This window comes from Ascidia mentula, chromosome 8 (genome assembly GCF_947561715.1).
Source record: "Ascidia mentula chromosome 8, kaAscMent1.1, whole genome shotgun sequence".
Classification (NCBI taxonomy): Eukaryota; Metazoa; Chordata; class Ascidiacea; order Phlebobranchia; family Ascidiidae; genus Ascidia; species Ascidia mentula.
In genome coordinates this window covers 5,508,587-5,536,533 of record NC_138573.1, presented here as the reverse complement: position 1 = coordinate 5,536,533, position 27,947 = coordinate 5,508,587, and the positions used below count along the sequence as shown (strand labels likewise).

The 27,947-nt window shown below is 38.9% G+C and overlaps 4 protein-coding genes across 6 annotated transcripts; 3 read left to right on the top strand and 1 right to left on the bottom strand.

The window, feature by feature from the left end:
* The first annotated feature begins 138 nt into the window (after positions 1 to 138).
* LOC145912449 (vitamin K-dependent gamma-carboxylase-like) lies at positions 139 to 5,104 on the top strand. Its single transcript, XM_082999912.1, has 17 exons — positions 139 to 328; positions 389 to 550; positions 612 to 777; positions 956 to 1,034; positions 1,095 to 1,201; positions 1,274 to 1,437; positions 1,547 to 1,709; positions 1,767 to 1,851; positions 1,924 to 2,052; positions 2,124 to 2,281; positions 2,349 to 2,521; positions 2,779 to 2,912; positions 2,973 to 3,117; positions 3,347 to 3,401; positions 3,636 to 3,758; positions 4,274 to 4,381; positions 4,446 to 5,104. Exons 1-17 carry the CDS (start codon positions 214 to 216, stop codon positions 4,507 to 4,509), a joined length of 2,130 nt encoding a protein of 709 aa, XP_082856038.1. The 5' UTR covers positions 139 to 213; the 3' UTR covers positions 4,510 to 5,104.
* A 64-nt stretch (positions 5,105 to 5,168) lies between these two features.
* Positions 5,169 to 6,435, top strand: LOC145910523 (death-associated inhibitor of apoptosis 1-like). 2 transcript variants are annotated; one of them, XM_082997675.1, is made up of 4 exons: positions 5,169 to 5,293; positions 5,354 to 5,483; positions 5,542 to 5,654; positions 6,297 to 6,435. In XM_082997675.1, exons 1-4 carry the CDS (start codon positions 5,200 to 5,202, stop codon positions 6,305 to 6,307), a joined length of 348 nt encoding a protein of 115 aa, XP_082853801.1. In that variant the 5' UTR covers positions 5,169 to 5,199; the 3' UTR covers positions 6,308 to 6,435. The 2 variants fall into 2 exon arrangements, with proteins under 2 accessions (XP_082853801.1, XP_082853800.1); XM_082997674.1 differs by lacking the exon at positions 6,297 to 6,435 and adding an exon at positions 5,713 to 5,843.
* LOC145910522 (baculoviral IAP repeat-containing protein 7-like) lies at positions 5,771 to 10,196 on the top strand. The gene is made up of 8 exons (XM_082997673.1): positions 5,771 to 6,490; positions 6,810 to 6,942; positions 7,222 to 7,334; positions 7,674 to 8,006; positions 8,107 to 8,206; positions 8,280 to 8,414; positions 8,666 to 8,827; positions 9,126 to 10,196. The coding sequence occupies exons 1-8, from the start codon at positions 6,409 to 6,411 to the stop codon at positions 9,448 to 9,450; spliced, it is 1,383 nt and encodes a 460-aa protein (XP_082853799.1). The 5' UTR covers positions 5,771 to 6,408; the 3' UTR covers positions 9,451 to 10,196.
* A 253-nt stretch (positions 10,197 to 10,449) lies between these two features.
* On the bottom strand, positions 10,450 to 21,754 carry LOC145911160 (uncharacterized). Of its 2 annotated transcripts, none has more exons than XM_082998411.1 (33): positions 21,378 to 21,754; positions 19,948 to 20,355; positions 19,551 to 19,829; positions 19,338 to 19,449; positions 19,093 to 19,277; positions 18,634 to 18,942; positions 18,355 to 18,522; positions 18,158 to 18,250; positions 17,942 to 18,100; positions 17,658 to 17,887; positions 17,370 to 17,534; positions 17,055 to 17,277; positions 16,908 to 16,995; positions 16,703 to 16,831; positions 16,418 to 16,552; positions 16,267 to 16,349; positions 16,119 to 16,212; positions 15,989 to 16,065; positions 15,743 to 15,867; positions 15,580 to 15,676; positions 15,446 to 15,522; positions 15,028 to 15,162; positions 14,481 to 14,624; positions 13,935 to 14,074; positions 13,630 to 13,765; positions 13,318 to 13,421; positions 12,804 to 12,916; positions 12,659 to 12,741; positions 12,342 to 12,467; positions 11,731 to 11,874; positions 11,316 to 11,452; positions 11,113 to 11,248; positions 10,450 to 11,048 (listed from the first exon to the last, which is right to left on the bottom strand). In XM_082998411.1, the coding sequence occupies exons 1-33, from the start codon at positions 21,463 to 21,465 to the stop codon at positions 10,977 to 10,979; spliced, it is 4,794 nt and encodes a 1,597-aa protein (XP_082854537.1). In that variant the 5' UTR covers positions 21,466 to 21,754; the 3' UTR covers positions 10,450 to 10,976. The 2 variants fall into 2 exon arrangements, with proteins under 2 accessions (XP_082854537.1, XP_082854538.1); XM_082998412.1 differs by having other exon boundaries at positions 16,119 to 16,206.
* Positions 21,755 to 27,947: the final 6,193 nt, after the last annotated feature.

The following is a 27,947-nucleotide window of genomic DNA, read 5'->3' as shown; positions in this document are numbered from 1 at the left end:
CATAAACTTAAAGATACTTTTCTCAGATAATTTATTAAGGCTACGATAAGACTACAGTTCAAATTGTAAACATTTCTATGTTTCGGAATCTGGAACTTCCAAAGGGGTTTTCCCTAGCACTAAAACCCGAAAGGTCTTGCGGCATTTGCGTTATCATGAGAGAAATTAACATAGTCAACGCGCTTGATTAGATGTACCACACTACCAGGAAGAATGGAAGACTTGCTTGGCTTTAATCCTAGAGATTTATGCTCCTGGAGACGGCTGTCTACATTACTGAATAAGCCACGGGATGCCTCGATTCTGGCATACACAAGAATTGCCTACGGTAAGACAAAAATATTGTGTTGTGTTTTTTTTGTCGCCTAATAACAACTTGCATTTGCAGGAATTCTTATGATGATTGATATACCCCAGGAGAGAGGAATGGTTAATGTTGATTTTAAATATGGAGAAGAAATGGCTGACATGTGCCGATTTCCTTTATTTCAATTTCTTAAACCATTGCCGTATGACTATATGACTGTGCTTTATGCAACAATGTTTTTGTGTAAGTTTAAAGCTTTACTCAATCAAAAACGTTATTTCTTACACAACTTGCTGTGTTTTAGGTGCCTTTGGCATTGCTGTTGGATTTCTGTATCGTTTGAGTTGTTTTTGCTTTGCACTTATCTATTGGTACATGTTTTTCCTCGATAAATCAGTGTGGAACAATCATTCATATTTATATGGTCTACTCAGTATCTTGTTTTTACTGACAGATGGACATAGATACCTGTATGTACAATTCAAGTACTTATTTTAAAAATAACTTTTGTTACATGAATAAATTCAAGTTTAAACTCCTGTTACACTGATTTTTTTTTCCAAAACTCACTTTGTTATGTTTTTCTGGTGAAACATGTGTGTAACCTTGATTGACATGTTATCACTTGACTTTCATATTGTGAGGTAGGTCTGTGGATGGTTTGTACAGGAAGTCAATAAGAAACACTCATGTTCCTGTATGGAACTACACACTTCTGAGATTTCAGGTCAGTCAAAAAAATGCATCATGTAAAGTTATTCGTATTGAATGATTTTTGTCTTTGCAGATATTTTTGGTTTACTTTTATGCTGGCATAAAAAAGACTGAATCGGATTGGCTCCTTGGTTATTCCATGGGAACTTTGTCTAAACATTGGGTTTTCGATCCTCTAAGGTGTGTCACAAACATATATTAAACATTGGCATTTGTAGACTGTAATATTATAACACTGATGTTGTTATGCAGGCTGGTTTTATCAGATGCTACTATGGATTACTATGTTGTGCATATTGGTGGATTTACTCTTGATTTATCAGTTGGGTTTATACTGTTTTTTGACAAGACTCGCTGGATTGGCTACTTAATGTGTGCATCTTTTCACCTTATGAACTCTCAGTTGTTTACAATTGGTAAGCGTAACCTGTTCATACAGCATGGAAAACTCGTTGTTGTTTATGCAAGTGTTGCTTTTCACTTGTGTTAAGGATGACAGTTTAAAAGTGATTTTTTATTCATTAGGCATGTTCCCGTTTGCTATGCTAGCCACTATGTTTGTGTTTTGTCATGGAGATTCTTTCAAGAAGCTGTTAAAACGATGCAGTTGCAGCATGTTTGACACTGATGTGTCAAAGTCCAATCCTTCTTGCATTTATGAACCTGCCAACAGCAAACCTAAATTGAAGTAATATCTTGATGAGTTCAATCATTTTAACCTCTCAAACAATGTATTTTACTTTAGGTGGAAGCACTATCTTGTAACTATCCTCACGTTGGGTTATATATCAGAGCAACTTTTCTTGCCTTTTTCGCATTTTATTACCGAGGTGAGTTTACACCCTAACCGGCCAGTGTTTGAATCTGCCACTTAAGTTCATTTGTTCAACAATTTACCATAGGGATATAATGGGTGGACTGATGGACTTTATGGCTACAGCTGGGATATGATGGTGCATTCTTTTCACAACCAGCATATAAAAATTACATACAAAGACAGCAGCGGAAAAGAGGGCTATCTGAGGCCTGGGGTAATGTACCACTAGATAAAATATAATCAACCAAAGAAAGTTTTTGTGTAAATGCGAACACTTGTGTTTAGGTTTTCTTGCGGTCATCTAGGAACAGGTGGTCCGTGCACCCAGACATGGCAATTCAATATGCACAATGTCTTAAAGAGAGGTTGATTGGCCTTGGAATAGATGAACCTAAAATTTATTTCGATGTCTGGAAGTCGTTAAATGGGCGGTTTCAACAAAGGTGATTACAAAAAATTTAATTGTGTAAATTCTCCTATCTTCGTGAAAGAAGAGTAAATTATTTGTAGGGTTTATGACCCAAACATTGACCTGGCAACCTATGAATGGTCTCCGTTTGAAAAGTCAGAATTTGTCTTGCCCGTTTTGTCTGAACTGAGCAACTGGAGAAGCAAACTGCGTGAACTCAAGCTGGAATACAGAAATCGCACCATGGACGCCGTGTTTGTGGCCGACTTTCCAGGTCACAGTTTTCATTGTTGTTTTGAAATATGTTATGATGTATCGTCAGTCCCAACATCTGATCTGGTTTAGTTGCTTATCCCATGGTCTCTTTATGTACTTTAATTTGCTTTGTACAGTTTCAGACACAATGGCAGATTCGAATATTAATTGCAAATGCGGCAAGTAACAGAACCATTTATTTACCCGAAGAGTCACGAAAAATAAATCGTCTCCACCCACCATAGATATGTCGAATGAACTATTAAGTTTTTTCAGGTATGTCCCTCAACAACTTCGTACAAGAGGATTTCGGTATTGCACGTCTGGAAGTCCTGCAAGGAGAAGTGTTGGTCTCGTTTGACGGAGAAAACCACGCCGACGTGAAATTAGGGCCCGGCGAAATGACGCCGGTGCGTTTCGTAGTCTGTAGTGCACGTTACGATCTCTGTTGTGTTATCGTTGTTCTGCAGTTGCCCGCTGGCGAGTTTCACACTGCGCGTACTACGTCACAGTCGCCTTCCTGTTACTTCTACGTGTATGAGAACACGACCGCTCAAACACTGAACGATCGAGTGACAGATATGCGGAAGAAAATCAGCACTGTCGAAAGCCCGGGTATGTCAGTTTTTGCCTTTTTTTGTTCACTATGCTTGTCACACCTGATGGCGCCCGAGCGTTATCTATTGATTTTTGTTACTCAGCAAACTGCGTAAAGACATTTCGTGTAGTGTAATAGAACGTTCGTTGCACTTTTAAAATGTTTTGTAGTAATCTAATATCGTAATTTCCCGGGTTTTGCTGTTTTTTTTAATCTCGATGTTAAAAAAAATATTTTCGTTTTAAGCGACACCATGGAGCTCTGCTTCCCCATCAAGCGAAAAATACACGTCCGATGAAATGTAAGTTTCAACCAAAATCAAGTTTACAGTATTTCCAGTTTTTCGAAACCCATCTTTGGGTAAAAAATAACGGAATTATTGTAAGGCTTTTTCACCTTATCTGAAAGGTTCGTAACCATTGTTACAATTTGTTTTGATCACGAATCCACGACACGCTTAGTTTCGCCCCTGAAGTCTATATAACAAGGAGGAATGGTTTATAAGCTTAAACTGAGCTAGCTTGTCATTTTTTAGCGTGTTCGACGAACTACAGCGACAGGAGATGGAAAGAACAAGGAAAAAAACCGAAACTGAAAGAAGTTTTGCCGAGAGATCGACCAAATTCGTGCTAAAGAAAATAGGTGTATTCCGCCGAAGGTGAGATGCGCGGTGTCGGATGAGATCTACTTTCAAACGAATTTCGTGCAAATATTAATAAATACTGCGCTGTGCTTATATGTGTACACAATAAAGTAATTGACGAACCATCGAACTATAATAACGTCTCCGGTTAAATCGGCAAAACCTATTGGATCAAGAAGAACTCTCTTGCTCAATTGTTTGTCCGAGCAGAGCTTTGCTTTCACCACTGCCAGAGCTATAATACAAAAAAAGATTCCGCCCACGAGAAGTTCTGCTGTCGCACAAACAATAAACGAAGTCGCAATTCTTCCAACTCATATACTACCACAGATTTCGAACATGGGAATTTCCTGCAGTACGAGCGCCCAGAATTTAAATATTATTCTCTTGCTTGTGTGTGTTTCGGTTTACTTGTATGTATAGCGCCGCTAGGAGCAGAGAGTTTGACTAGAAGTTCGGGAGATTGGCCAAGCCATGACACTCAACGCAAACATTTCATAACAGATTCGATAAGTTTCGTTTCGTTGCAGCTTTCTTCTTGCCGCATACAGTTCCAGAAACTTGATGTACGGACGCCCAGAGTTACACCAGCTTATAGCCGAAATGGAATACATCGATTCGTGGAACACTAATCCCAGGTAAGCTGCCTCGATGGGATACACCTACTCGAGAATGTTGTAAACACTGATTTCTTTTTGAAAGAAAACCGTCGGACCAAGAAGTGCAAGTTGCCACTGAGTCTTCAAAACCGAAAACTGAGCTGTGACGTAACATCATATTCTCCTTTGTATTTTCATGGACACGGAAATCAAATCACCGCTTCATTTTTCCGCCGACTAAGAGAAATGTATATCGTTGTAGTTTTGATTTGAAACTGCCATTTCAGCAGCGCTTTTGCTTTGTAGCCGACTTAGCGCAATGCTGAGCGTAGTCATGATCCTTAGTTTTGCCTTCGTAAGCTGATCGTTCCCCTCTATCCAGCGTTGTTGTAACTTTCCAGATTTAACTGTTGCTTATATATAGTTCTGTCGCTCGTTACATTAGCGTAAAGCATCACGTAAGTGCTATTTGCGTTCCCTTCTTCATAACCATGGGGAAAATATCAACAAATAAACCTTTTTTAAGCAAATTCTGGATGTGTCACGAGAAGAATAGCTTTTGTTCGATGTAAAGAAAAGCAAACATGTGATCTCTGTGTGGGCTTTGTGACTCACCGGTTTGATAAATGAATGACGTAACTGGACACTTTTTCTAATTTCTCTCCGAGTCGCTTTTTTCTTCTAGACTCTCTCAAATTTCTTCAGCTTGCACAACTTTACGCAACGAATATTGCGACAATTTGCGCCACCAAATGATTGCAATAAAACACCAACGTGTCCTTCGAACACATCATTTGGTAAACGTGGCCAACCAGACAACATAGCTGCAATCTGAAATTTAAGATATTTTACGCAAAATGGGTGACGAAAATTCTGAAGTTGTCTGCGATGGAAGAATGTTGCCGATGGGTCAGGATCCACCAGGACAAAGAAGCTGGTACATAACCCCAGGTAGTGCATTACCTTCACGCAATCAATGCAATACTGGGTTAAATCATTGAGATGCAATAGGAAGCCGTGAGCGCGAATCCTACCGGATTTCGACCTTTCTTCGATTCCCAAACGCAGCGCAGGATCCTTGTCGGTTGGCAGCTAATGGTTTTTATTTTACGGGATATAAAGATCGAGTCAAGTGCTTCAGGTATGTCCAATCACATAGACAGTTTAAGAAGTCTTAAAATGTTCCTTTTTCTTGGCAGCTGCGGCCAGTGCGTGCAGGACTGGTTTGCCACTGACGACCCCACGGCAAGACGTTGGCATCAATCAAGCTGTAAATTTGTGAATGGAACTGACAAGGATAACGTGCCACTAAGTACGGCAGTGACGCATTCAGGAGTGACAACAGTGTAACATGTGATTGTCGTTTTTAGACGCGTTGTTTCACCGCCTATATACTACTCCCACGTGATCAGTTGCGTCACTGAAAAGCAACCGAATCAAGTGATGAGTTTATGTGCGACTAAAATAGTTGGAAACAAAACATTGGAAGGCAATTTGCAAGAAGATATAACACAAGTTTTACGTCTGTTACAGCGTGGTTTTTAGTGTTTTGTTTATGTTGACTACGAATACGCGTAGCCTCCAGCAATCGAATTTACTAACAATACTGTTTTGTGTGCTAATATAACTTATTGCTGCTTGCCAGGTATCGCATCAACGATACGCTTATATTTTTCTCCATTGTCAAAATATTTCGCTGCAGTTTACTTCTTTATTTTTTTTTTATATTGGTTTTTATATAATGTATATTTTGTCAAGTGCCTACAATGCGAAAGGTGGTTGAAAAAATCACTCCAATCCCTAATATAGTTTCAGTGTCGTTTTGTTATGACAACGCTTAGCTGTGATATGTATACAATAGTAAACAATTACGCATTTATATGCTTTAGTGAATATGTCAGGGCTGTTCGCTAACAACGCAGGTTATTCACTATCGTATTTACACGCAGACCAGACGTCACATGACGTATTCGTATTTATTCATCTGTGCCGAAGCGAGCTTACTCATTCAGTTTACGACCGAGCACGGCGCGGGAATTAACCAGAGAACAGCAGTTTGAAATTCTATGTCCAAAGTTGAGATCGACGGGCGCGTTGTTCAAAGTGGAAGAGATCCACCTGGACAGCGAAGTTTCTACATTCCTCCTGGTAAGAAACTTTATTAAATTAACTATTTTGTTTACTTTAATCATTTACGTTTCTATGTTGGTCACAACTTCGTAACGGTGATATGAGTACCTGATTTTATGACAAGTAAAAAGTAGGATGGAATTTGCTATTTATTTAAATACGACCCCTGTCTCAATTACGACCTCTTCAATTTACTTTTGTTTTATTCGGTATGTTGCCAAAGCAGACGTATCACTATGACGAACTATCGCGTATTAAATATAAATAGTAGGTGTACACAATGAAAAGCGCCACGCTCCGTCTACCTTCGCTCAGACACGTGTATCTATATTTACAGGAGACTCTTTTCGAGAGGTCTACAGAATTACAACGTTTGCTCGTTTCCCTGATTGCGTTCCTGTAAACCCGTGCGCACTGGCCGAACATGGATTCGTGTACACTGGATACAAGGACCGGGTCAAATGCTTTCGGTAAGTGGACTAACCGAACTATACATGGATCAATGTTTGCCTGGCCAAGGTCGATGTTCGCTTGACAAGGGTCATTGTTCGCCAGGACGTTACCTGTCCAACGTTTACATAAAGTTGTATAAGCTGCAGACAGATGGTGCTTTTTACATAAAGGTAATGACGTATGTACCCAAACATAGTGAAAATTTTAATTCGTTGGCAAGTTTAAAGAACGCATCCCACGTTTGAGGTTTTGAAGGGCGTACCACTCGACCTTTGCTTTGACATTTGTCTGTGTAGATGTGGGCGGACCGTCGAGAATTGGATGGTTGGCGATGACGTCACCAGTTCGAGATGGCATTCAACTGATTGTGAATTAGTCAATGGAATGGATGCAGACAATGTTCCTATAAGTACGTATAGTTGTAAATAAATGTATGGGTTGGATTCAACGTATCGTATATGACCAAGCATATAAAACAAGGTTTCATGCAGCGTGAAGAATATGTTCAAAGTTCAAGCCTTTCTGGAGCTTACCTGGTTACGCATGACTGTTGTTCTGTATTTGGCGTTGCTTTAGGGTGAATGTTTTTCTTTTTCTTCTCACTCGAAACCGTTTCCCTTGAATTGAAGTCTTGTTTTCTTTAACTATTAGGAGAAACGGTACACTAAGTCGAAACATGCGGTGTTATATATAAACTTTGTCCAATATCTCAAGACAAGTTTCATTCACAAACAAATTTGCTGACCAGGGCGCAATGGAGTAGAATGGACACGCGAACGAGGAGGAAATCCCCAGTCGCGAACCGGACCCGAGGCAGGTTTGTTCAGACAAACAGACGAGGTTTCTACACCTGCTGTTTTCGGAGAGGAAATGACACAAGAGACTCCGGAAACCCCACCTGAGCAACAGGAGGGAAATGACGATGCGACATCGTTGTTTCCCTGCCTGGAACCGATAAATCCGCACATGCGGGACCCTGGGGCCAGACTGGGAACTTTTCAAGACAACATCCGCAACTGGCCTTCGCATCGCATCAACTCGACGCCGGAACTAATGGTCGAATCCGGGTTATACTACCTTGGTAGGTGTAAATGCACACGTTTAACTATAGTACAGTACAAATACGCTCGTCCGCCGTCGATACATTTTTTCCTGAACGAAGAAACATACGTTGTACGCAGGTGAGAGAGATCGTGTTAAATGTTGGTATTGCAATGGAGGTCTCCAGAATTGGGACAGGTACGACGACCCGTGGTTTGAACACGCAAAGTGGTTTCCAAGGTAGGACATTTTATCTCTATTTGTAACATACTCTGTCGGGTTGTGCTTTGGATTGACATTTGCTTTTAAACAGTTGTGAGTATCTGTTGCAGAAGAAAGGGCCGGCGTATGTCCATAACGTTGTCGCTCAATATCCAGACATAAATCGACCAACTCCGGTGAATGCTTCGAGATCGCTCAACCTGCCGCAAGTGCAATCGTCCGGAAGGTAAACAATTAGATCAATTTCATTTTTGTTTCGGGCAATTTTAATTCAATTTTATATTTGCAAAAGGGAACTTGAACGCGTATGAACAGTAAATATGTTAAATAAAATGGCATGGGCACCGACAAAATCATGAGGGTTATCGATTCAAGCGCCCATGTTTAAGGCGAATTCATTGCGAAAAATCACCTTCTGCAGCAAGATGGCAGCCAGTCGTACTGGGAATTTTTAATAGCGTTCAGTTTTCATAACAGCTCGTCTCAGGCGAGGTTGAACATGCCGACGATTGTTGATCCGCGAGAGAACGTGCGGAAACTTGAGGAAAAAGCAGATGAAGAAATGCGGAGGTCCCCTTATGTCCAGGATGCCAAAGTAATGGGTTTCAGCGAGAGGGAAATTCGTTTCGCCTTGTTGAGGTACCGTCCTACGGTGAAGGAAAATACTTGCTTATTTTACCCGACTTATACTTACAGTGAAAAATTGCGTTCCGCCATGTTGTGCTAAACTGTTGAACATTAAAACTAAATACGATGGACGTATACATAGCAGCAGGACCTCCTGTATTTAGGGCCTGAAATTAACACAAAATCTGCCGATGCATCGATTATAGTCAATTGTATGGAATCGTTTGCGTGAAATGCTTGAATATTCCAAAACGAAAATCATGCAACTAATCGCAAGTCAGGCCTCAGTTAGAAACTTTTGTTCAAACAGGAGATACGAAGAATGTGATTCTCCGTACCCTGACTTCGCCAGCTTGGTCGAATACATCATCGCTAATCAACACAAAATTCCCAACCTCCAAGTGCATGCGCAAAGTCCCTCTGCCCAGACCAGCAGCAGTTCTCAATCTGCTTTCGATAAGCTCCAGCGCTTGAGGCACGAAAGAAACTGCAAAGTGTGTAACGACGTTCCGGCAAGTGTAGTTCTGCTTCCATGCGGTCATTTGTCAGCATGCAACTACTGCTCGAAGGATCTTCGCCACTGCCCTTTGTGCCAAGTGGCGGTTTGCGAAACTTTGAACTCCTACATTGTGTGATTGATTCCGCTTAATTGGAAATGATTTTCGTAGATAGGAAATTCTGATATAAATTTTTGTATTTTGCTAAGCCCTGTGCATTTTTTGTAGACTACATGGTTTTGCGCTTATTTTAGAGCAGTATGTATAGCATTATGTTGCGTACGACGTGCGTGCGCAGGCCTAAATGTATATTGCCGTATTGGGAAGAGCTTTATATAACCCAGCTAAAATGATAACTTAGTTTGTACGTTTGTTGCTGTGATGTCAATTCACATTGACTGAATAACAAACTGCAACTAATTAGACTTGGCATGGGTTTTTGTAGGTAATTTAATCCGTTCAAATTTAGTATGTTATGGTAACAAAATTGTGCTTTTTAATCATTTTCTTTTCATTATTTATATTAATACTTTGTTGGTATTTAAACGATGCAAAAACTCTTTATTTCTTACACATAAGACATGCACTTATCTTGTTTATATGCAAAACTAAAGTACGAACAAAAACTTTAAAATAACAAAATCTAATCGATACGTTCTCGTGTAGCGAATACGTAACTCTTTATATGCAGAAACAAATTCTTTTTTGCATTTTTTTCTCGTGCAAATTTTATAGGCAAGTCTTTACGTAATGATACACTTTGTGCAATGTAATTGGTGTTGATTATGACGCAACAATACTTTGTTGATTTTGCACTTTTTAAACACCATCTGAGGTTTTGCATTTGCAGTTATGAATTTTGTACAGAGTTCGAAATGACTCGATTCCTTTGTGTGGGATATAAGATGACGATTTATGGAGCAAAACCTAAATGTAGCAACCTATCCATACATAAACGTTATGAGCAAATCAGTCTTATTTTAGGCTGACTTTATAGTCAACGATAGGCTATATGCTGTTAAATGTGAGTTGGACATTTAAAGTTTCAGGTTTTCATTAACCTAATTGGCACAATATGGCGCACTACAAAACAAAAATGACCGTGGCTAAAATGTGAGACCGCACAAAACCGCAAGATTGCCAAATCCGTTTGATATATTTTCAGTCCAAAAATCAGAAAAGTACAGTGGGTAATTAAAGCATACAATAATCAAATAACCCAGAAACAAAGGTTTTACCAGAAAAATGCCGTAGTAAAGTGCAACACAATGAAAAGAGTTTAAAAAAAATATCCTGATTATAAAAAAATTGCCACTACAACAGGTCTCACATATGGAATTAAACATTGAAACAAATGTGAGGCTTTTTTGTCCACGATTCACAACCATGGGTCCAGAGCGTAGCCAGGGGTTCGCGAAAAGAAAATTCGCGCCCTGTGTTATTATTTTTATATGATAAAATCTCATTTTGTGAAAAATCTTCACGCATTTTACAATAGACCAACAAACCAGCTCAATTACAGTGTTATTATATGGCAAACAGAAACGCATTGTGACGTGAAATCTCGGACCTGCTGAAACCAGCACAAGATTTATCGAAAAACCTAAAGGGGCCGAGAGGACTTGGACGTCATCCAACGGCAAAAACGGCCAACAGCAACTGGTTTATGTGTTTGCGTAGATAGCATTTGCCGACGAATACACATTCATCAGTTCGTACAGCAACTTATACTCCACCTGCGAAAAAACGAGATGGTTTGTCTACAGTTCGGGGTTCACGTTGCTCACCAAGCGCACTTACCTGAGTTTGAACCATATGTGGCCTCATGACCCTCAAATCTTTAGCAGTTGTGAAAACGTCAATTCTGTTTTCGGTTCTACATCGGTCCAAGAGGTTGGAAAGGGCACAGAAGACCCCGGAATGACCTGCTCCGTCTCTATCAGCAAATAAAAATTTAGCGTTAGAATTTTTGTTCATCGCCGTGCATGTTTTAAACTTCACACCTGCAGTGAATTAGAACCGGGCGATTCGTTTCGCGAAGCATTCTGACCGAATTCATAAGAGACAAAAAATCGTCAACAAGTTGGTGGTGTTCCACGTCAAGAATCCAGGGTTTGAATTGGATGTGGCAAACTTGAAACTACAACCAATAATATTTTACTTTCATCCGGAAGACACGGTATCTAATTTTATTTAAATAAATAACAATTAGTACAAGGATTCAATTCCAATTGAAGACGTAGTTTACATACGGGTCTCTAGGGGCACCCAGTGGCTGGATTCACTGCTAACAGGGATGCCACTAGAGGCACTGGTTCACTACTGCCCAAAAATGGTTCAATTACGCCAAATGAACCGAAAGCAACCTTAATATAATTTGTGTATTTCGTGCAGTTTGCTAAGTTTACAAACATATACCGGCAGTGATTGAGGAGTAGTTAGTTGAAATCGTCGTTCAATCGTGTTCGAGTTCGATATCTCCTTGCTGTTCATTCGAACAGTTATTAAACCAATTTGACACGGGGAGCCGACTGTGTCGTCCCAATACCGCGCGCAGGAGTCCTGGATAAAATGTTCACGTCAACAACGTTGGTTGTACACTTCGCTCAAATTTAACCAAATATTTTGAATGTAACCAAATATAAGAGATGGCTTGGTTCACTGATCCAGTAAAGTTTAAGTTACAAATAAAAACGAAATTCAATTTACACGAAATTGTTACCGAGACATATACGATTCATTTTCACAATTCTAATACAGTACGCAGTAAAGTTTCTGGATCAGTCACTTTTTCGTCGGAGCGAGATCTGAAGAATGAGATTTGAACTCACGACCCTGGGCTTTGTAAATTTTTCATCGCGCTCCGACATGCCGGGAAAAAGTGGCTGATCAAGACAGGCTACAATGCCGTAATAATACAATATTAACGCTCCCACTTGAAAGTATCAAGGTAAAATGCATTTATATTTAGTAAAATATACGAAACAAACCACGGTATTTGCGTAGATGTTTAAAGGCAAGCGTATTACCTCGCTGATGTCACCCAACATAACGATAACACAGACATTACGTTCAAGTACGGCCCTCCAAAACGATTCGACGGTAGTATTCATTGGACTCTGGGTGGCGATCAGATGGCTGGTCTCGTCGTATTCCTTGACATATGACAATTCGTCAAATTAAGCAACGCCTGCTTCGACAACAACATAATGGCCACAAAGAAATGCTGCAAGCTTATATCACCACACAACCTTCTCGTTGGATTTGGTGCAAATACAAATTAAACAGTGGAATTACACACAGAAACTGTAAACCCAATATCGTGATCCAAATAAGAAAGTCACACCTCAATAAACGAGGCGTTGATGTAGTTGTTTGCTGATTTTCCTTCGAAGTCAACAGATGCAAGGGTAACAAGTGTGCGATCATCTGAAACGGCAAAAAACCCTTTGTGAAATCAGTTCGTTGTACTCGATAAATCAGGTCCTTACACGGCAACACATCGGGATCTCTGTTAAGATTCGTGTTTATCTTTGCACGCGCCGCCTTCTGTGACGCGGCGGAAACGCGAAGAAGGGCCAACTTATCGAATTCCTCGTTGATTCTGCACAAGGAAGAAGTATCAGCAGACTTTCTGACGCCCAGCGAACCCGGTTAACTTCGGATGATTGATCATAGAAAAAGAAACTGCAGACCCCGAAGCAGGGTTTCGCACGAACCAAGTTGGGACTAACCGTTGGCGGTTGCGTGCCAACACAATCGCTCATATCACGTGTTTGGTGACGCTATCATAACTGACCAACTCTATAGCAAAAAGTCACGCTTAGTGGTGAATGTTTAAGCCATATTAGCGGGTTTTTGAACCGAAGTTGTTATAGACGTTCCATATCCACGGCAAGATTTACATAATGACTTACGCGGCGTTAGATCGACCAAACACATGTGGGACCTGTAACTGCGTAATATTTTACGCTGAAGCAAGCTTATCAAACTGCGTTTCGTTACCTAACCGCGTCTTGGCATCGTTCGGCAATTTGTTCCCTAGGAAAGTCCGTGTCGCCGAACAAGTGAACTTCGGCCAGGTATTGGTGAATGAAAGCGTACTGCTTCTGTTCAGAGAAAACATAGGAACATAAAACGCGAATCAACCAAGTCTTCAGATATAAAAACAACCTACACTGTCTTAATTGTGATTCAAAATAAATTTGATACAGGGACGAAACGTTTCAATTACATAATATTTTAGTCAGATAAGACTGTTTTTGTTAATTAGAAGATTTGTTGGTGTTATAGTAGCTGAGAGCTGAAGGCACTTACGACGGTTTGCACCATGTCCATTCTTTGTTTTCTCATGTTAAGGACGACGTTAAAAATATCAACCTGTCTTTCATTGACCATTTGCTGTGTCAGGGTGCTAACAGCGATATACGTTCCCGTGCGACCAACTCCAGCGCTAAAAAATGTAATAATTAACTGAACTTTTGAAGAAAGGATAATATACTTTAAGCCTTGCGTAGACTATACGGAAGTCTAGTTTTAGTGAAATTTGGGTATCAAATGCTTGTGTACAACGTACGTTACAATGCGGGGACATGTAATCTATTTCGAAAAATCGTACAAACCTGCAATGGACGAGGATCGGTGTGTTCTTCTGCAAAGAACCTTCAATTGCTCTAACAAAGCGAAACAATCCAGTTGTGGAAACAGGAACGCCGTGGTCGGGCCACGCTATGTAATGGTACTGCGTGACCGTGATTGTCTCCTATGGCGTCAACACAAACATGAGCGCTTGAACCAATACCCCGAAATTGCCAAACCAACAAAAAACATGTGTCAGTACAAATAGCAACATGTGGTCGACCCCACGCCCACACAAATCTATGGGCCTCCGTCTCGAAAACCGTCCGAGTCGCATCTTATTTTGAAACGAATTGTTTTCTACTATAATGAAGCTACGAAAAGAGAGTATCAATAACACTAAAATCATTTCCCCTTTAATAACAAATGCACTTTGTTTTTGTGCAAAGACATCAGTGGCTTAGTATTTTACAGGTTAAATTGTTAGACACATTAAACCCTGAAAGAGGAAGTTGCCAAGCAAAGTGGCTAAAGGGAAGTTACGAGCTGCCAGTTCAAAACAATGGTAGACGTAAGTAAATATACAATACCCTCTCGTAAGGCGCGTCCACAAGCGAGGTTGCAAAAGTTCGAACTACGTAACTCCCGATCACCTCCAAAGAAACAGTCTTCACCAATACATTTCCGTATTGCAAAGTCTCATGCACCTCGGGCCAGTACTGGGTACACTTGTGCTAAAAACAGAATGGGGCGTTGGTTGGAAACTAGTTACCGAAACAGGGTAAATTTCTCCGTGAAGTCGATTGTTCAAACTCTAGGCGCGTGAAATATATTTGAAGTGTTGAGGAAGTAGCAAACGGGGCCACTGTTTAGTCGCCGTCACCCGCTACGTACTACGGCTAAACAATGATAAAACCAACGGAACACATAGTTTTGACATGTTTATTAAAGAAATAATAAACATATTTCAAGATATTTGAAGAAATAACTTTGGCAGTTTTTCCTGTGACAATAAATGCGGCGCCAGCCGTTTTACGGAACATATTATAGCTGCACTGATGGGACCTTTTCGGGCGAAACAGTGGCCATCTGTCTGCAGCTTACACAATTCGTATTTTACCGTCTTTTGCCTCTTACCTTGCCCCTCTCAAATAGATTGGTTAGCATGACCACGATGTTAACTTTTTGCTCAACGATCATCTGCCAAAAGTCATTAATCGTGGCTTTCGTCGGAGCCTGAGCAGCAATGAAGCGTTTTCGATGGCGGTAGCCCTAAAAAGATGATCTACTTAGGCATTTTTTTTTACTTTAGTTTTGCCACTTTTTGAAGCTTAAAAATCTTGCGTGAACATGATTTTGTGTCATTTTTGAAAAAAATACTGATCGTTTAACTTAATCATCGGCGAATAGTGTTTTCCAGACAAATATAATGCAAATTTCACTGGGCAACTAGAGATAAAACAAACTATCTTGCGGCACATGAAACCAACAAATACATTGTCAAATCCCAGTACTGTTAATATGTTGGATAGCAAAATGGGTTAAAGGCACATACGTCAACGAGTGATGCGTTAATGTAACCAGTTTCATTTCCGTTATTCAGTGCATCGAGTTTCACTCTGTGTTCGTTATCTGCGCACAAGGAAGTGCTTAATATAAACCTATTTATTTCTACACAAGTGAACCCACAAGGCACAATATTCTTGTAGCGGTTTTTGGATGTGTTTGAAGGTAGATGGGCGTCGCTCGTATCCAACCCCATTTTCTGCGTTTCCGTTCGAAGTACCTACTCACCAAACGTAAAGAAAAACGTTTAAACATCAAAACCCACTGTTTTAATTCGACAAACAACCTCAAATTGCGTTTTTAACTCCCTGTTGCTATCGGAAAAGCTTTGAATGTAAATCTCCTGCAAACGCCCCACAGGAATCATATATTGGTTCTCGAGGTTTTCATAGAGATTCAACTGGTTATCGTCTTTTCAACAAAATAGTAGCATTGATGAGAAGCAACAAAAACATGCAGTGCTTATACTTTTGCCATTTGCAACCAAGCCAATCGAACGTAATGAATGAAAAAGTTTTAGAAGAAAACTCACCGTCAACATTTTGAATAAAAACTACTGGATTTTCGTTGGGATTTGGCCTTGTGTTTTTTGGGGCTGTCGATCGAGCACTGTGACAAAAATTAATTAATGTTGGTTCATGATAGGTAGTTTTAATCCCCACCGTTTGTAGAAGACGAAAGCCACCAGAATTACAAGCAAAATCAGTCCAACACAAGCTCCAATAATGGCTCCGGTAGTTCCAGCTGAACCTGAAACTGTAGGCTAAAATAATGCACAAAAAACAAACTTGTATTTAAAACAAATCCTACCTGTAATTCTTAATACATTTATTGTTGGACTTGATTGTGCATAAATGACATTATCACCAGGGGTTGTTGTTGCAACGAAAAAGCTTTTTAGCAAATCAAAAAAAAATGTTGATGTGAAAGTAGTCAAAACAAATTGAAAACACCATCTTACACATGTGGTGAGTTGTTAAGTTTCCTCGATGTGCATTTATATTGTTGGGATTTGGACGCATTTTTAACTTTAAACACATCACATGATGTTGTGCCTGTAGTTTCCAGCTGTAATGCCAGTTGAAGCCCTTGAATCCTTGACAAAGTAACATGTCAAAATTACAGTACAAATTACTTTTAATCAACCAACAACAATTAGTTGAAGCTTGAAGGTAGATATTCAAGTACCATAAATATACAAATGTAATACAGGCATCACAGATATGTAAAAAAAAGTAAAACTAACCTAGCAATGGCAGCTTCACAATACCACTGGGAATCTTTTTTAAGTAAAATATTTTCCAAAGAATTCCATGATGACAAAGGCATTAATACATTTCCAGCATTTCCTTTTTTTCCAATCACAAAATAGCAACTGAAGTCGGCGTATACAGTTTTATAATTTATACAAGCAAAACCTAATGGTTCATAGTCTATTATCAACCAATTACCTAATTGGACCATTTCCTTCATTGGCAGATTGAATGATTAATTGTGATTGATCTTGTGCTATGGCCGGTTTCGGAACCACATCAGGTTCTTAGATGAACAGAACTGACATTGGTCCACAGTTAATATCGTTTACCAAACTCACAAACCTTTAACTGAAGAAGTGCATTCTCCATTTACCAGCGATGGAAGCCCATCAAAAGTACACGATTTGGCAAAAATAGTCACAATATAGTACTTATTTGGAGTAGTCAGGAAGGTATATGTATGATTCCTCACATTGATATTTTGTATGTAGAATTCAGAAATATTTGTGGTTTTCTGCTGTGCTGCGCCATCTGCCACTTTATTTAATCTACTTGTAATGCTTATCTAAAATCAAAAAATATTGCAAATTGATTAAAATTTGTTTTACAACAGCATTGCCATTCTGACAACTTGGAATGGTTTTGAAGCACACTTACCCTGAACCCTACCAAGTGTAAAAGGTGTGTAGTGTTTGGCCATTCCCATGCGACAATACAATTACCACTGTTCAAATACATCATGGAATTTTGCACAGGATTTGGTTTGGAAATCTGTACTATCACTGGTTCCGGAAAATTCCAAATTTCAGGAAATAGTTTAACCTACATGAAGACTCACTAAGCTTAGTGAAACAATGCTTGAAAAAAACAATACAGTGAAATGCATGTGCAAAAAATGCTTAAAGACAAAAAAAACAAGTAACAATACCTTACAATGTAACAGACCTGCAGTGTGTATATTGTGTTCGCCTGCAACTGCCTCACAATCGTGGAATACTCATAATTAGTTGTGGATTTGTTTGAGTAATGACTTGTTGATACATAGGTATTTCCATTCTTGAATATATCAATGCTATACATCACAGTGCCATTAAATTTTGTTGCATCTCTCCATCTTAATGTGAAATCATTTTGTTTACATCTCCTTGTTGGTGGTAGAATAGTCAGTATTTCCACTAAAAGATTCAAACATATTTTCTTTGCACAAAAATTTAAAAAACAGACCTAACTTTTAAACTGGCAGATGAAGTATTTTTGCTTGTTGCAGGAAGTATCTTTCAATAAAGTGTTTGTGGTGGCATTACCATTCTTTCGAAGTATGACACATTTTTTTTTATCTGGAAAACCACTTTGCCAGTGGAAGTATGCTCCACCTTCCCAACCAGATGCTATTTAAACTTATAGTTTTAAACAAGGAAAACTTGTGTTAAACGACAGTGTTTTACCATTACTATGCCAAGGACCTCGTGACATGTTGTAAAACAAAGTACCATCTTCCCAGTAATATCCATCGCTACGCAAATGTCCATCAACGTAAGCTATAAAATATCCATAAAAAGTATTGGTAACACAAACCTTTAACCAACTTGTAGGTAATGTTTACTTAATAGCGAATTAAATTTATTTCACCCTTAAAGTATACCTGCTTTCGGAGAATAATACAAAAATCGGGAATTAATAAACTGGTGGATTTCCTTGCTTGAAATTGTTGCAAGGTGCCCGTTATATTGCAAGCAATGGCTTTTTGCAGAAGTCGAGTTTCGTTTTAAAGAAGAAAATAAATAAAAATTCCTTTTGAAGTAATCCAGTCCTGCAAAAAGTAACAATCTACACAAATTGACATAATTTTTTTGTGTTGTGTTACTATAGTAGTTTGTCAAAAATGTTTTTTTTTTTTTATTGAAAACCTCGCTGCACTTACCAATGTCAAAGCTGAAAGCTGTGCTTGTGCCTAACTGGTTCCAAGCATAACAGGTTATATTTGCATTTGGACCCAGTATCAAGATATCATAAATATAGATAGATGAGTTAACCTGTATTGCACTATCATTAACATGGTTCAAGTAAACTGGCTGATGTCTGTCTTCCGTGCTTATGGGTTTATTATTAATTTTCCAGTGAACTGCTGGAAGTGGGTAACCTTGGAAGTTGCAGTTTACCAGCAGACTTTTTGTAAACGGCACTTTAGTTGCTTTCGGGTTGGTGGCGGTAATCAATGGCTTTGATTTTACTGAAAAGACAGTTAGAAATGAAATATAAATCTTGTAGAAACTGATACTTTCACTAAAATTATGATGTTCTTCCAAATGAACCAACAACAAAACCGCGTTACTGAGAAAAACAGAAACTTATGTATTACTTATGCAGTAAAAAATTTTACCTGTAACAACCAAACTGGCCTTGCTTTTATAAGGATTTCCTTCTACATAATTTACAGTCTTGCAAGTGTAGGTGCCATGATCTGACAATGTAGGATGCTTGAACATTAGCTCAGATGATCCCTTATACAAAGCGGTCTCATTTTTTTGATAAACTGGGCCTCCGAATTTCACGCGCTTTCCATTTCTGAAAAAAGTTTTTACAAAGAGGAAATAGTTTGGCAAATATACAAAACTCGTACTTCACCTAAACCATGTTACAACTGGTCCTGGGTAGCCATAGGAAGTGCAGTTAATTGATATCGCAACTGATTCATTAATACAGACATTGTTGTGCGAAAGAGAGATGTTGGGTTTCACTGTAAAGCATATCCTTGTATCAAACATTACGTCATTCAAGCAATACAGTTATGGTTAGAGACAAATAGCTTAATATTTGCTTATCAATCATTGCAATTACCATAAACAGTATAGTTCATTGCATATATAACATTCTCATTGAACACTTTCCTCCCAGTTGCTTTTATTACATAAACTCCTGCATCCACAAGTGAGCCAATGTTAATTTGAAACTTAAATGTTCTGGAAATCCCAATTTTTTTTGTATGGTTGTTGTGGATCAAACTAATTGCAACGTTACTTCCTCCATCAGCAAAATCCAAATTTCCAGAAACATTTGCAGTATCAGGAACATTAACGATGCTTGCTTTGGTGATCAGTGTCATGTTATTAATAACCACTAAAAAACAAGTGGTTATTACTTTGATTTCAGTAGAAAATTGTTTTTATGCACAACCCTTACTCCATTCTTTTTTGTATACTAAATTAAGCAGTTTATTGTTGGGCTGCCTATTTACCTTTTTGGCATATGAAACGACGCAGGTTTTGACACCCAACATCAAGCCACTTTCCGAATGCGGGATGATCCAAATCTGATGGACTCACAAGAATACATTTTTCTGCATCTCTGTTTGGTTCTCCTTTGTACCAGTTACGGTAACTTGTTTTGGAACGATCTTGCCACACCAATTTTGACCCACTGGGGTTTTTTCCCCCACACCAATAGAACTGCTCATATACATTGCCAGGGATGTTTGGTGACAAATCAAGACCTCTGTTAACAACATCTTGAACTTTCTGTGTTTTGATGAGCACCAAAGTTGAACCATCAAGTTGGGTACATGCAACTTTAGCCTTCGATTTGGAAAGTTTTTCATTGCTAAAATACAGATTGTAACCGGCCTCACTGGTGATGGTGTAGGAAACTGAAAAACAACATACAGCGGGTAGGTTAAAGAAAGAAAAGTATTTAACAAAACACTTTCAAAGTTTAATTGAATTTTTTTGTGGATAACACATTTATTTAAAACAAAAACTAGATTAAATGAAAGTTCTGATAAATATTGGAAAGGTTAGAATTTAGGGAAACTAAAATTTGTACTGACCAGAATGAACACGGCACAAATGGCACATATGGCTTCACACATTTAATGAACTTACAAGCAGAAGAAATATCTTAAACATCCTCAAATGCGCCCAAGCAGCAAGGGACTCGCATCAACAATGGGTTTGACATCACAATGCTGCAGGTATAGATTGGCTGACAACACGTTAGTTAAGATAGGATATCTTATTGGTACTTTATTCTAGACATTTTCTGCTTTGCCCAAACGGAAAATTTTACCCTAAAAAGCATTTACTGCTGCGTTACATGCGTTTTGTTGTAAAACTCCTATCTAAAATGATCCATGAATTTTCAGCTTTACCTGTAGCATTGCGACGTCAAATTCGCAACCATGAATACCAAGCAGAAAACTTAATCGGAATTCGTGGCTAGGATACCGACCATTCGGAAAATACTAATATACGATAACATAGCCTAGAAATCTGTGCGAACTTTAAGGTTGTGGTGTTAACAAAGCAGCTACCTGTTATTTTGGTTAAAAATTAAAATACAGTAAGTGATTATACAATTAATGATCGCTTGAATTTGTATGTTACTCTGACTTATATGCGGATCGGGGTTTGCGATCTGGTTGTGTCATGGTGTATTAGTATTTTACTCTGGGTTGAATTTCCCGGTGTAGTAAAATAAAGAAATAGGGATTTTCCCTTTTTAAGCAAATGCTATTGTAGATTTTTTTATTGGGGTGCAGCATTCCTCACAAGTAAAACAAGCCATAAAACTTACGAGGAATATAAAAATTTTTCTTAGATGTTTCAGTCAGTTGAAATGCAGTAAAAAGGTAAAATCATTGCAATTCTTGGCAATGTAGCATTTACTGACCTGTAACGTGCCAATAACACGATTGGAGTAGTGCTCTAGTGCATATTTGCAGGAAAACACAATTTATAAATTTTCCACTCAAAATCATTCTATGCCCTTTCCCACTTTGCACGTGAGTAATAGAAATGTAGCAGTTCGACAGAGCAGGGAAAGCGAAAGTCCTTCAGGCCTGAGACCTAAGACGTACTTCCGCGTGTTGTGAATCACTTAGCCAACAGAGTGCGCTTTTGTTAGACGTCAAAATATCATGCAGCAAATGCTTTTGAAATAGCAAACAATATGCCCTCAAGCTAAGTAGCAAAATAGACGGGAAAAATTTTCCTTTTTCGTATAATACTACATGTTTGGTATTTTGTAATTGTTTCTAAATTTTTTTGTGATCTGTGGAGATGTCGATGTAAATAGCATTACCACACACTTGGGTTAAAATCGAAGAATCAAATCAAATAAGTTTTCAAAATTAGTCACAAAATATATGAAAGTAGATATGCTAAACTGGGCATCGTACCACTTTTAACCAATACGCCAATGTGGTATAATTATGTGCAGTGGCGGATCCAGGAGGAGGCCATGTTAACACTTGAGAAAAGATGCTGGTACAAAACTGGATATCTCAAAATGTATTGTTGTTCATCACACTAGCGTGCTTTTGCCTGGCGCACGTCTATGCACTCATCTAGATTGCGATACTGCTATTAATGCTTCACATTGGACATCCGTCAGTAAAAAATTACACCTGAAATGACTTTATCTTCCCAGTTTAGTTTTTAAACTATATGAAAAATACTTGGCGAGATATGGAATCTATAACTACACAGAAAGTACCTTGCTTCAACGTTACAACAGCTGCCAGATTACATTACTGGCTTTTCTTGCACCTTCCGCGTATAGGTCTAAAACCGAAGCTCATGCTGCCTTAAACAACCTTACTCAACTTCAAAACAACGACACTCACGCACCACCTAGCGGATATACCAAACATGTAACATCGGCGACCAAAAGGAAATACAAGAGCGGAGGCGTTTTTCTCCCAGCTGTATCCGAAACTGGGAACCTGGTTGAAAAAAAAACGCGACAATAGAATTGGAAACCTTTATTATTGACGTGAATATATACAGGAAAAATCACAAATCACTCTTAACACCGGCAGAATGTTGATTCATCACAAAACACCATTGAACAAATTGATTTTCGACACTAAAACGTCACAGGTTGGCGTAGATACTTTGAGAGGAGAGATGGCTTCCCATTGCTCTGTACAGTAGTCGATATTCATCCTATATAATAGCTAGCATTGTAAAAGTTGAATCAGAGTCGAACAAGCGTGAAGGGTAAGATGGAGGTGGCTAACAGCAATATTAAAATGTGTTTTGTTTGTACAATATATTGCTTAAAAGAGGAGTTCTGTAGCGGGAAGAAAAGCGAATTTAACTGACTGACAAAGCAATCTTTTGTAAACAAGAAGCATTTTACAACAATATACAAATAAGACTCCTTAAGGAGTACTGATTATACTCAAGTAAATGGGTTCAACCTTAACTATCGTTTTACCCGAGTTCGAACCATAAGTGGCCTCATATCCCGTAAATCTTTGACAGTTCTGAAAATATCGATCCTGTGTTCGATTCTACATCGGTCCACGAGGTTGGAGAGAGCACAGAAAACCCCGGATAAACCAGCTCCATCTCTGCATAAACAACAAATTTGTGATAAATATTGACAAACAATAATGTTACTGTGGGGACAACCGCAATACCTGCAATGTACAACAATCGGACGACTGTCTTGCCTCATCGAGTGCGCTTCTCCAACCAGCTGAATTAAACGATCAATCATCACACTTTCCTCACCCAGGTTTGCCATGTCACATTGTAGATGCGTCACTGTTCTCTGTTATATAGACAGGTATTTTTTCAACTATAGCACAAATACCCAACCTGGACCTGTTCAGGCACATGCTGTGGGTACCGTATTAACCGATTAACAGTTGTTCTTTTTTGGTCTAGTTAATGATTACGTGACAATTTCTCATGATAATCTGCCAACTTCGTTATGTTGTTGGACACAACAAGATTCCCATCTGCGGAAATCTAAATCGGGAAATGGAACTTACATGCTTACATCACTTAGTTGCACTTAATTGTGATTTGAGGATAATGTTTATGATGTAAATTATCCGATCGCTTGAGCATGCAACAAAAACTTTACAACAACGTTTAAGTTTCCCGACAAAAACCGGTAGTTGTAAAAAACTGACTGACTTTTTGCTGCCAAAATTATCCCCGCTTAGATCAGCGGGTATATGCGCTATTATGATACAACATTAACAGCAGTCAAAATATAAAACCGATCTTCGCTTGTGGTTTGCCAATGGTTAAAAAAATTCCAAACTTCCGAAGTCGACATCAGCCATACAGTTGCGTTTCATTGCTGCGTGGTTGATTATTATTTACCGATCCGTCGGAGTTTTCGACGTAAATGTCGCGTCTCTGAATATGCGGTGTCGATTCATTCTTCGTTGTCATGGTAACCTTCAAGCCGCTAAGTTCCAGTTGAGAGTTGACGACGTCCGTCCAATACTGGACACTTGATCCCTGTTTTAAACCAATGTACGGCGAGTAAGAAAAAAACGCGCATATAGAATTAACGTTTACGACTGAAGATGTCATTACGTTAGAACTTGATTACGACATGAGCCAACATAACAACAATATTTTACTGCGACCGGCGCCCTCGTTGAAAATACCATCAACAATTAGCAAATCGGTGCGGACAAGAACGGAACAACTAAGTTCTAATTGTATTCGAACAATTTGGATTCCATTTACTTTGTCTGTAGACGTTAGCATGACGATCCCAGCCACGTTGTAAGATGAAACTATCTGCCAGAAGATTTCAACGTTTTGCGAAGTTGGACCTTGTGTTACGATGAAGGCGTTGGTCCCGCCATAACCCTGTAGCACAAAAATATGCAGTATTAGGGTTTGCCATCGAATTACAACACGTATCAGTCAAAAATACGTTTCATCCAATAAACTAATTTGGGTGCGATTTCATTCAAAAACGTCGTATAGCAAAAATTTACTTGTATGAGCGAAGCATTGATGAAAGAGTCATCACTAAGTTCCACCATCGAACGATCATCTGTAAAACACCAACACTCGTTTATACAATCCTTGTCATACAATTTTTAGGCCAACAACAGGAGATTAATCAAATTTTCACTGACGCTAATGCTATACCAGTAAGTTTTTAGTTTTGGCTTTCTGCATTTTTTCGCATTTTTGAAATTAAATTGAGAAATACTAAATCCAATTAGAAAGAGAGGTGGAAAACGACTCTTGATTTTTTCATATAACCGTGCTTAGCAACCCACATGGCAACACGGTGTTGTCGCGACTTGATGTGATGTTGGAAGGTTTTCGAGCAATTGATTGATTTGTGTCAATGGGAGAAACCACATCCAACAACTTGAATTCAGTCTCCAACCTGAAAAAAGGGCTTTAAAAATTGACCCTAACTTAAAAAGCCTCAGACAATGTAGGGATTTGTATTGTGTTGTTTGATAATGATATACGTATCAATGAAGTATAGTAATGTATGCAAAATCAAATAATATTCAGGAAAACACACAGACTATTGACATCACGTTATGTCTTTTGTCAACGCATAATAAATGCGGAATAAAAACACTGACCTATCATCTCCATAACTATGCTGAGCAAACTGGTCACATGACATGTCGGTAATCCCCATCAGGTGAATTTCCGCGAGCATTTTGTGGACAAGAGCGTACTGAGTCTGCGAAACATACAAGCGTTTCAACGTCAACTAAATACAACGTGTCTGCGATAAACTTGCAGTTTAGAAGTGAAGAAAATATGCAAATACGAGAGAAATGTGTAAGGCTACACCTATACTTTGTTTCCAGGATTTGCGAGGCGGTTATTGTGTGGGGTAACTTGGATTCTCACTTACGAGGTTTTGAACCATGTCGCATCTCTGCTTCCTCATATTCAGCACAGCAGTAAACACGTCGACCCTTCCCTCTGTCGACATTTGCTCCTGCAGAATGTCCAAGGCAATGTAGGTTCCTGTTCTTCCCACTCCAGCACTTTAAACAATATAAGAAGGGTTTTAAACAGTTTTTGTAACAAGAACAACATGAAGAACTGTTTACCAATTTTTTTTTTTTTGAAAATGTGATCATTTAAAGTTCATCTATACCTGCAATGGACAAGAACCGGAAAATCATCCTCGCCCTGGCTTTCTTCTACCACTTGGTGGAGCCGGAGAAGCGGAGTTGTGCAAACGGGAACCCCGTGGTCGGGCCAGGACGAGTAGTGGCACTGAGTCACCACGCGGTATTGCTGTACACAAATACACGTTACACTCTTGTTGATGAGTCAACCTTGTTGTTAATTAGGTGTGACTCAAGTTTGTCTCAATGGCGGAAATGCGCATGTCTGTGTGTGTGGCCTTTCCAACAAATGAATATTAATCACGCATAATCGCGTTATGTTAGGTTTATGGTTAAATGCTACCCATGTGGGCGGTAATTTAAACACCGGTTTGTTTTATCCATAAGCCTACATTACAACATCTTATCACTAAACCCCTGAGCTCATACAGTGGGTACGAATCTGAATACACACAAACACTTTTACCGACTCGTCGCTCCGAAGTAGGGAGAATGTGCGAATGTCGTAGCTTCCAAAACTTTCGTCTTGTGTTGTTTTAACAGAGAATTTCCCATACTGGACATCTTCGTTCACTTCAGGCCAATATTTCTCACACTTATGCTGAAAGAAAAAAACAGTAATACTATAACGTTTGTGATTTAAGTTAAACTGACCTAAAGGTATACATTACATTTCATTTATGATTCACACAGTACACAATGAAGTGTCTAAGAGTTGCCGCGCAAATCTTAATTTGTATGCGGCCAAGAATTGAATAAGGCCTTCTCACTTTGCCGTTTTCCCAGATGTTGGTTAGCATGACGATAACCTTGCAGTTATTTTCCCATATCATCTGCCAGAAGTGTTCGATGGTTGTGAACACAGGGGCCTGAGCGGCGATGAATTTAACGTTGCCAGAGTAGCCCTAGACAAGGCAGTGGTTTAGTGATGTAGGTGGTTAGAAACTGTATGTTTACTAGCTAAGGTTGTATGAGTGTTTCGAAAAAGTGCAAGCACAAATTTTGTCTGCGGGCGTATTTTACACAGCATTAGAAGCAATCCAAATACACTAACAAATGTGTAGACCCCTGGAAATAATAAACATTGCAGTTACGTCATAGCAAGGTGTCCCGGTACGTAAGCCAAATATACACAAACCAACAATGGCATGAACTGTTTTCGTCACGGGTATGACCCACATCACATGTTAAGGAATAATAAACAGCATTCCTAGCGACCAAGGGAAGTCAATACTTACTGTGACAAAGGACGCGTTAATGTAGTCGTTGCTCTCAACCTCTTCCGTCTCCAGTTTCACTCGGTTGAAGTTATCTGCGGAGTAAGATCAATTTTTACCAACGTTTTGTATGGATTTGTATGGATTGTTATGTTAACGCGATAAACTGTTAAGAACCCATGACGTGCGTTGCATGGTTGGATGCTATTAGGGAAATTACGTTTCTAAATACAAATAAACACATAAATTTACACCCATAACCAACCACAAACACATAAATTGGGAAATTTGATCGTGGTCAGGCAGAAGTACAACACCAACTGTAGTTTTCCTAATAAAATTACATTTGCTACTTTCATTTTTTCGATTCTAAAACCTTAAAAATGAATGATAGGTTGCGTTTCAATGATAGGTTGAAACATAAAACAAACAACCTTACATATATATGGCCTTACATGGGACAATGTTTTTGTATCTGTTTCGGTCTCTGTTGTGATTTTCTTTTGCAACGGTTTGATCCAAAGCGATTTGATCCGAAGCTTTCTTCAATTCCTGAAGAAAGCGAAACAAACGCGTTAACATTGTTTGCATCCGAGCTAGATGTTTACATTTAAAATATTATAGGTGCTTGGCTATAGTAAATCCATATCTTTAGCTTTTCTTGCGCGTGTATACAGAATTACAAGAAATTACACACCTATGGATTTTAAGCATCCTGCTACGATGAATTAACAATAAATTTCATAAAAAAATGGCAACTTTCAGAACATACCTAATTCACGGGACCTGACCGTGCGCGTTTTTTGGTGACGTTGCATGTTGCATTTAGGCTTTACTACACATTGTCGTATGATATAGAGTTATGACCATTTTCTTGTAAATACCTCATACTGTGATTTCAACATTGTGCAATCACTCGTGTAGTTGTCATACGTTCTGAGTAATTGGTTGAGTTCGATGGAATGATCTAAACTTACATTGGCGTATGCAATAAACCCAGTGTTAGCGTACGCCGCTTCCTCCTCTACTGGCAAGTCTGCATTACACAAAGAAGTGGCGGTGTTTAACAATAAATACAACAACATACCAATGTTTTTTTATATGGAAGAAATATTTTTTTCGCCAATTCAAACCTTGATCGAGGTTTATTAC

Bases quoted from the DNA above. Each gene is read 5' to 3' on its own strand.
- LOC145912449 (XM_082999912.1), top strand. From the start codon at position 214: ATGGAAGACTTGCTTGGCTTTAATCCTAGAGATTTATGCTCCTGGAGA. The intron at 2,053-2,123 runs GTAATGTACCAC...ACTTGTGTTTAG, and splicing joins AGGGCTATCTGAGGCCTGGG to GTTTTCTTGCGGTCATCTAG. The intron at 2,522-2,778 runs GTCACAGTTTTC...AAGTTTTTTCAG, and splicing joins GTTTGTGGCCGACTTTCCAG to GTATGTCCCTCAACAACTTC.
- LOC145910523 (XM_082997674.1), top strand. From the start codon at position 5,200: ATGGGTGACGAAAATTCTGAAGTTGTCTGCGATGGAAGAATGTTGCCG. The intron at 5,484-5,541 runs GTATGTCCAATC...TTTTCTTGGCAG, and splicing joins GATCGAGTCAAGTGCTTCAG to CTGCGGCCAGTGCGTGCAGG. The intron at 5,655-5,712 runs GTACGGCAGTGA...TGTCGTTTTTAG, and splicing joins CAAGGATAACGTGCCACTAA to ACGCGTTGTTTCACCGCCTA.
- LOC145910522 (XM_082997673.1), top strand. From the start codon at position 6,409: ATGTCCAAAGTTGAGATCGACGGGCGCGTTGTTCAAAGTGGAAGAGAT. The intron at 6,943-7,221 runs GTAAGTGGACTA...TTGTCTGTGTAG, and splicing joins GACCGGGTCAAATGCTTTCG to ATGTGGGCGGACCGTCGAGA. The intron at 8,007-8,106 runs GTAGGTGTAAAT...CGTTGTACGCAG, and splicing joins ATCCGGGTTATACTACCTTG to GTGAGAGAGATCGTGTTAAA.
- LOC145911160 (XM_082998411.1), bottom strand. From the start codon at position 21,465: ATGATTTTGAGTGGAAAATTTATAAATTGTGTTTTCCTGCAAATATGC. The intron at 15,163-15,445 runs GTATGTGCCTTT...TCATCTTTTTAG, and splicing joins TTAACGCATCACTCGTTGAC to GGCTACCGCCATCGAAAACG. The intron at 11,049-11,112 runs GTAAGTGCGCTT...GTTTTTTCGCAG, and splicing joins CACATATGGTTCAAACTCAG to GTGGAGTATAAGTTGCTGTA.